An 8,815-nucleotide genomic window follows, 5' to 3' on the forward strand; every position below is an offset into this window, starting at 1 on the left:
TTGACGACCAGCGACTGTACGTGCTGTCCAAGGTAAGAGAGCCTGAAGCTGTGTGACCCTTGACCCTGAGTACCCTCCCACCCCGACCGCTTCAGTTTGTGTTTCTACACTTCTTTTGTACAAACCGCAATGTAAACGCTGCCCCCCAAAAAGAAATCCCTCTTTAAATCAGAAAAAAGTCTTTCAAAAGTGGCATCAAAGCAGTTAGGGTGACATTTGCTATTTCAAGAACCAAATCTCTCCTTCTCTCAATCGAGGTACTAAGGCTTTGGTTCCAGGAGAGACTGGACGTTCTCTCTCATGAAGTCTGTGTTTAGACGTTCTCTCTCCTGAAGTCTGTGTTTAGGAGTTGAAGTGGTTCTGGGCCCGTCCCGACCCCCCCGGGGACATAGCCGGCCCATGTAGCTACGAAACAGGCGAGATGATATTGACATGCAGCAGATATCACAGCATACATTCCACTGTAACAGCAATCTGTTACAGAGGACAGAACGCTGATATCTTTGTGTCTAAGTTACGCTGTCCAAATATAAAACGTCGCCATTCAATAACACACTGATGCCAATCCGATTGGAGCAGGCAAACCTGGGACAGCTATTCAGAGGGACCTCTGGAATAAATAAAAAAAGACGCCAGAGGATTGTCGATGATGTCTTCTGATGAGATGAACGGGGTCTGAACACAAAGCACTTCTCTTCTTGTTTTGAAGTGGGATTTCCTTGCGCTCTCTAGAACGGGTTTTGTGTGCTTTTGTTCACAGTTTATTTGGTAGATATATTTGCATATGTCTTCTCTTGGCCGATTGACCTCCTCCGGGCCTTATGCTATATGAATGGCCCAGTAGGGTCAAACGCTCAATCTCCTCAATCTCCTCTCTGATTCGTCCCTGTGAATCACCCCCCCCCACCCCCACCCTGGTCAAGAAGATCTACTGTATCCCTCAATGTACTATTCTCTCTCTGTCTCTCTCTCCCACTCTCTCCCTCTCTCTCTGTGTGTCACACACACACACACACACACACACACAGTCACACACACACACACACGCACACACACACGCACACACGCACACACACACGCACACACACACACGCAACGCACACGCGCACACACACGCACACACACACACACACACACACGCACGCACGCACACACACACGCACACACGCACACACACACACGCACACACACGCACGCACACACGCACACACGCACGCACACACACACACACGCACGCACACACACACACACACGCACACGCACGCACACACACACGCACACACACACGCACACACACACGCACACACACTCGGACACACACACGCACACACACGCACACACACACGCACACACACGCACGCACGCACACACACACACACGCACACACACACACACGCACACACACACACACGCACGCACGCACACACACACGCACGCACACGCATACCAATCACATCTTTCTCTCCGCTCACTACCTGATTCTGTATGAGTGTTTAACATTTATATGTAATATATTTTGGAAAAATCTTATTGATGGATGTGTTTCTGTTTTGTGCTTTGTGTTACGTTCAGTGGTTTTGCAGTGTGTTTATTGGTGTCTGTCATTGTTCTCGTGTCCTTTATTGTGTTTTGTATGTACTGTATGTGTGTGTGTGTGTGTGTGTGTGAATATATATATATATATATATATATATATATATATCCTGTCTGTCAGTAATGTTTGTGTGTCAGTTGTCGTCAGGAGGTTTCTGTTGTCGATGTTGTTGTCGTTTTCCTCCTGTCCGTTATGCATCCCTGTGTTCTTTGTTCGTGTATTTGTTTTTTTTTTGGTCATCTTTACTTTCCCCCTCTGTCAGTCCTCTCTCAACGGTTTACCCCCTTCTTTAAGACCCTCTCTCAACGGTTTACCCCCTTCTTTAAGACCCTCTCTCAACGGTTTACCCCCCTTCTTTAAGACCCTCTCTCAACGGTTTACCCCCCTTCTTTAAGACCCTCTCTCAACGGTTTACCCCCCTTCTTTAAGAACTTTGAACATTCAGTTTGAGTTACACTAAAGAAAAAAAAAACAGCTAAGGTAACTGATTAATTCAAAATGTAATCAGAAAATACATTGAAATAGATTGAAGTTTAAACGATTTACAGAACAGGAATTATACATTTACCCCTACATTGTGGAAAGGCTGGAAAAGAAGAGGGACAAAAGAAGCTAGAGTAAAGGAAGAGAAATGTGAATAAAAAGAAAACTATGAGATCCCTGGGATTTGTAGTTTTATATACGTTCAACTGATTCATATTTGATTGACAGATATATTGCAGTGTCCTGAGCACTGGACACCGACCCAGGTCCATTAGTGATGTCCAGACATACCGGCCATCTTGGGTCAGATAATTATCACTGTTGATACTGTACTATGTACAGTACATACTGCTGTAGCAACACACACATCTGCTCTGCTCATGTTAGCACTTGTCATCATGTCACTGTAATTGTTCTCCCCATTTGTTTTTACAGTTTGTCAAACAATATCTGTGTGTGTTGTCATGCATGTTATGTATGCATATACAACTGTGGTTGTTTGTCTAAAAAACACCCAAATGCAAATATTTCAACCCGTGACTGTTTTTTCCCTGATTTATAGTGAGAATTACACAACACGTACAGAAGGTAAAATATTCAAGAGCGCAGAGTAATAGTAGAATAGCTGACGCTAACACAGTGTGACCTAGATATGGTTAACTGTACCTCCTGGCCATGAGCCACTGAGGAAGGCAACGGGCCAAACGGCTGACTGCATCAATCATATTTTGAAGTTTGAATAAAAAATGATGCATGCATGAACATTTGCGTGCGGGTCATATTAAACTGTATTGCATTATCCTTGCTATGAAGTGACCCAGCACCAGATTAAAATGAAAGAAGATAGTGATTTTTTGTGGGTGAGCACATTCTTGAACTTAGTGTATTGTGTAGCCTACTGTCCCTCCAGGGCCTTCCAAGCGAGTGCTGAGCGCATTGTGGCTTCTTCTTAGGTCACGGACAGATCAATAGATCTAGTCATAGGTAATATGAACCCACAGCATCTTCAAGAACCCCATTGATCTCCCCATTGATGAAGACTATGATGTATACACACTTATATAATCCATATACCTTTACACCAGGTCATTATTCAGAGTTTGTGGTCCTTCTGTGAAGGGCGTTTCTCATCAGGTAAAAATCAGATCTAAATATTTGCACCTCCTGTCTTTTCGTCTGTGATGTTTCCCCCCAATCCTCCTTTGTTCTGTGATTAACACTCATTCTCCATCCCACCCTCAGGCCGCCACTGCAGCGCAAATGTTACTAAAGTCTGACTCTAGGTAGGTATACTAAGCCTGTCTTAGTCTAATATAACTAAAGTCTGACTCTAGGTAGGTATACTAAGCCTGTCGTAGTATAATATAACTAAAGTCTGACTCTAGGTAGGTATACTAAGCCTGTCGTAGTATAATCTAACACATTTCTGACTCTAGGTAGATATACTAACCCTGTATTAGTCTAATCTAACTAAAGTCTGACTCTAGGTAGGTATACTAAGCCTGTCTTAGTCTAATCTAACTAAAGTCTGACTCTAGGTAGATATACTAAGCCTGTCTTAGTCTAATCTAACTAAAGTCTGACTCTAGGTAGGTATACTAAGCCTGTCTTAGTCTAATATAACTAAGGTCTGACTCTAGGTAGATATACTAACCCTGTCTTAGTCTAATATAACTAAAGTCTGACTCTAGGTAGGTATACTATGCCTGTCTTAGTCTAATATAACTAAAGTCTGACTCTAGGTAGATATACTAACCCTGTCTTAGTCTAATCTAACTAAAGTCTGACTCTAGGTAGGTATACTAAGCCTGTCTTAGTCTAATATTACTAAAGTCTGACTCTAGGTAGGTGTACTAAGCCTGTCTTAGTCTAATATAACTTAAGTCTGACTCTAGGTAGGTGTACTAAGCCTGTCTTAGTAGAATCTAACTAAAGACTGAAAATGTGATTTAACTACCTTTAAATCATTCAATACATGTGTTTTTGTCAGTCTACCTCTAGATAACTCTGCAGCTGCAGCTAACTGATGTGTCTTATTGTTTAATCACATGCCTCATCATGTCCTACATGACAAGTGTTAACGTTACCAAATAATTTGTCCAAGACTCAATGTAAAGTCCAATTTTAGTAGTAAACTGTACAATTTGTAATTTGCACTTTTTGCAATTTACAAGAAAGAAACACTTTATTGAAATATTACAAGCTATGAACTCCGTGTTTATTAGTGTACAACATTAACAATACTTACATTGATAATACTAAGCAGTTATGCAACGTTGTTCTTTGTTATTTGAAGTTTCGTAAAAATTTCATATTTACGTTATCCTTTAAAGTACAATAAACGCTCAATAGAAGGAAGAGGATCAATGGGTTTGTATTATACAATGGGTAGTTCCGACCTCACAATCTGATTGGTTAAGAGCCGTTGTATACGCCACGGTATTCCACGGCAAAGCCTCTTTATTGTTCTATGTGAAATATTACTGAGTCAATTATTACTGCCTGTAAAAACATTAGCTCCATAGCGTAACCGTCTGCTGATTACATTATGGTTTCGCCTCAAGAAAAATGGAAAATTCAATGTCAATTTTGAGTTGTTCTATCCGTCATGTAGCCTACCACTCTGGTTTATCGTCACCACTTTTGCAACTCGCAGTTGCACAGCAAAGGTAGGCTACACTTCGTTCATGGCTAGCTAGGCTGGTCAGGAGTATTAGTTTTGGTTGCTAGGGGTCATTGTTCGTCGCTTTGAAACTCCATAGCAATGTGATAGTTTAATGAACTACCTGTCTTGGCGAAGTTCACTAAAATCATTATTAAGGCGCTGGAATTGTATGTATTTATCCCATAAATGTTTCCTGATGATGTAACCATTGTATAAAAGCAATAACTCACTCCAGGGTTGTGGTATATGGCCAATATACAACAGGTTGTGCTGGTCTGCGCTTCGTGCCTATGACTGCAGCACAACCCGTAGTATATTGGCCATATACCACACCCTCAAGTGAGTTATTGCCTCAATATAGACACTAGTGTTGAGGCCTGGCTACAAGCCCCACTTCTAAAATAGGGGAGATAACAAACAGTGTCTGATTCATGAACTATATATCATCATCAGTCATAAATAGTAGATATCAGTCAAAACAAAATGTCCAACATTCTTACAGCAATATTTAAATAAACTAGATGTTGGGGATGAACAATATTGGTTACCATTAATCTAGTCCAGGAGTGTCTATTGATTCAAATCCATCAGAGTAGAGAATGTTGTAACTTTTTATCGACTGGCTGAAAACCTCTCAAATGAGCTGTAGGGACATCCTTTAAACACTGAGGGACACCCATTAAAAGAACCAGTATTGACCCATTTAACCTCTTGACCGGTCAGAGCACTACTTCTTAGTGTTTAAAAGAGGGCAGCTAGCACTGCATCAGAATGTTTAATCTGCTCACGTTAGGAGCCTGTTTCAGAATGAGAGAACTTGGCATCTGTATCTATAGGAGAGGAAAACAAACTCACAGGTCTCAAGAGCTTCTCTTTTCTGGCAGCCATGTTATGTCTGTGTGACATACAGCAGCAGCGCAGTATAGGAGCTCCTCAGCGGAAACGCATCATCAATATTTCACTGAGTAGCCGTCCTCCTAATGTGCCTGAGTGAAAATAAAAGGAGGACAAGTGAAGTTGTGGAGTGGTCCCTTGTGCACTTCGACGTTGCCATAGTGACAGCGTTGTTTTTGTTTACTCCCAAGCAACAAGGCACAATGGGCATCATGCCAACGAGTGTTTTTTTGTCGTCTGTCTGTGAGTGAGGCCTCACCGTGGTTGGAGTTCAGCATGGAAACAGTGACTCGCTTGTTTTGGACTGAGGACCATATTTGCAGAAAGAAAAAAACAGAAAAAAACGAGGGCACAATTGGCACTAGAGACACACGGCCGACTGTTAGAATCACACAGTCTCACAAAGTAATCAAGCAAATTTCCTTAATTCTGTTCTATTAATATAAAGTATAACTGGTTCAAAATCCTGAGGTACACTGGTTGCAGAGCTCCATCCGTTGTGGCTCGGTCATGCATTGTTAGGATGGTCTTCTACTACCTACCGATGTGTCTTCACCTAACGGCACCTCCAGCACACCACTGTCCCCTCTGTGTGAGATCTCTGTCCCCTCTGACCAAACTCTCTGTCCCCTCTGTGTGAGATCTCTGTCCCCTCTGACCAAACTCTCTGTCCCCTCTGACTGAGCTCTCTGTCCCCTCTGTCCCCTCTGACTGAAATCTCTGTCCCCTCTGACTGAGCTCTCTGTCCCCTCTGACTGAACTCTCTGTCCCCTCTGACTGAACTCTCTGTCCCCTCTGACTGAGCTCTCTGTCCCCTCTGTGTGAGCTCTCTGTCCCCTCTGTGTGAGCTCTCTGTCCCCTCTGTGTGAGCTCTCTGTCCCCTCTGTGTGAGCTCTCTGTCCCCTCTGACTGAACTCTCTGTCCCCTCAGTGTGAGATCTCTGTCCCCTCTGTGTGAGGTCTCTGTCCCCTCTGTGTGACGTCTCTGTCCCCTCTGTGTGAGGTCTCTGTGGGCAGAGCTCAGCGTCTGCATGCCTGTGTCCCGTGTCGCCCACTCAGTGAACAGGGGGAAAAGACTCATGGTCCACAGCGCTCTTTGTTATAGGCACAGGTACCGTGTACAATTAAACGCTTAGGTGCGCCCAACGTAGGGCCCGAACCTGCGACCCTAACATTAGTCTGACGCTCTACCAGCTGAACTGGCCAGGCCGGAAAAATGCCCCTCCGGCCTGTGATCGATCATAGCCAAAAGAAACGATCTAACGAACTCGATACCCGCACTGCGAAACACATTCTATACTCCTGAAAGTAACGCTCAACTGGAGCGATTTATAGTAAGAGTGAAGAGCAGAGAACTGTTTTACTGTACCAGGTGTCTTTACCCACTGTCAGCAACAAAATCACCCGATCTCCATTACAGGATGTGGTTGCCGGAGGGACAGGAAGTTGGGTTAACTGCTGTTGCCGTGCCGGTCTGATGAAGTTGTCAGGAATCTAAAGTGAGCCGTGAGATAGTCTTCCAAATTACCACAAGATTCCCAGCCTCATTTAGTCCCTGAGGCTCGGTACCAAGTTGGCGTCATTGAAACGGATCCTGTTGATAACAGTATGCCACTCACAGTACAGCACCATTTTGTGTTTCTTGACAACTTCATTCGGCTGACAGTTCAATCTGTTCTACAAGAGCTTTGTGTATTTGTGGTATTTGCTGATGTGTGTTGGTCTGAAAATGAACTGCTATGCTTTTGGCCAAAATGGTTGTCTAAAACACCTGAACGTAAAAACTCTAGACCCTATGGCTTCCTTCCTATCTCCTACCTATTCCTTCCTATGTTGGGTGCTTTATTCAACTGGTTTGGGTGTTACATGCGAATAAACAAAGCTATTTACCTTATTTTCAGTTTCGAAAAATGAATGACATAAATCATAACTCGCATTTTCTTGTTTTGTCCTGTCTTGTCTTGTCTCTGTGTCTGTCCTCGTCTGTCCTTTAAATGTCTCTTAACATTTATGATTTCTCAAACATCTTTGATTCCCATTCTATGGCTTTCGTTCATGCTCTCTTCAATGCGTCTGACTCCCTAACCCTTTTATTCATGTTTCACATTTCACACCATCTCAACAACACGTGAATTTACCATGACGCTCTTGTCATCATGTGTAATCATTTAAACTTCATCATTTTATTTTCCTTTGATTTCACATAATACAAAAAAAAAAACGAATTAATTCAACAAACTAAACAAAATAATTCTAAACCACAAAATAACTAAACACCAAAATAACTCTAAACCCCAAAATGTGTTGGTGGTGAATAACCGTTGTAAAGCTACGGGCTATGAGAAATCTCTCAGCCTGACTAACATATCAGGAATGGCAGGCTCCGCGCTGCGCCTGGCCCCCATCACTAGCCCCCCCTTCGAGACCTACGAGGCCCCGGGCCCCATGCGGCGGTGTCGCTCTCCCATCCCCTCCATTTTGTAGCAGAGAGGAGGCTCGCTGATTGGTCGAAATAGCAGATCAGCACTTCACCGATTGGTCGAAATAATGTATCAGCTACGGACATCTATGCCACCACTAGGGTTGAACACAGTGCAAAAACAAATAGCAATAATGTGTATGATCTTGAATGTAGCAAGAATGACCTCTTGTCTTGTCAGTGCAATGGTTTAAGATGCATGCATCAGGTAGGTGATGGGGTCTATTAAAAGATTTTAGTGTTAGAAAATATATTGTTTTGAAAAAAAAAAGATAGGCTAAGATAAAGATAATGAAGCTAAGACGTGCACAGCCGACTTCCAGGCGTAGAATATGTGTGTAGATGAACATACAGTTCTCTGCTCTCTGGACCAGAGAGCAGATGTTTTGCACATTGAATTATGTGCAAAAAAAAAAAGACCATGAAACAAAATATACAATTAATGTAACCAAAGAAAATATGAAAAAAATGAGTAGATGAGTTAAATCTTAAGTAGGGTTCTACTTTATTTGTCATGTGAATATTAGTGTATGTACTGTAGAGACACATTGGCATAATGCAGTACATTGAACCTTTAGATATGAGCTCAAAGATTAACAGTTAAGTTTTCACTTCCATTGTGACATCACAAGGCCCTTCCAGTTACTAGTTGGTGATAAAACATTGAAGTGATGTCAATGTACTGTACAAAGGAACATGTT

The 8,815-nt window shown here is 42.6% G+C and overlaps 1 protein-coding gene across 1 annotated transcript in view; it reads left to right on the forward strand.

Annotated features, from left to right (window-relative positions):
- kcnc3b (potassium voltage-gated channel, Shaw-related subfamily, member 3b) overlaps positions 1 to 8,119 on the forward strand; it is a gene marked incomplete at both ends in the record, with an annotated part of 42,149 nt that extends 34,030 nt beyond the window's left edge. Inside the window, one exon of the mRNA XM_084456005.1 lies at positions 7,965 to 8,119. Within this exon, the coding sequence (XP_084312131.1) occupies positions 7,965 to 8,119 (155 nt within the window). The remainder of the gene's footprint in view (positions 1 to 7,964) is intronic.
- Between the last annotated feature and the right edge of the window lie 696 nt (positions 8,120 to 8,815).

Source organism: Borostomias antarcticus (assembly GCF_949987555.1).
Source record: "Borostomias antarcticus genome assembly, chromosome: 22".
NCBI lineage: Eukaryota > Metazoa > Chordata > Actinopteri > Stomiiformes > Stomiidae > Borostomias > Borostomias antarcticus.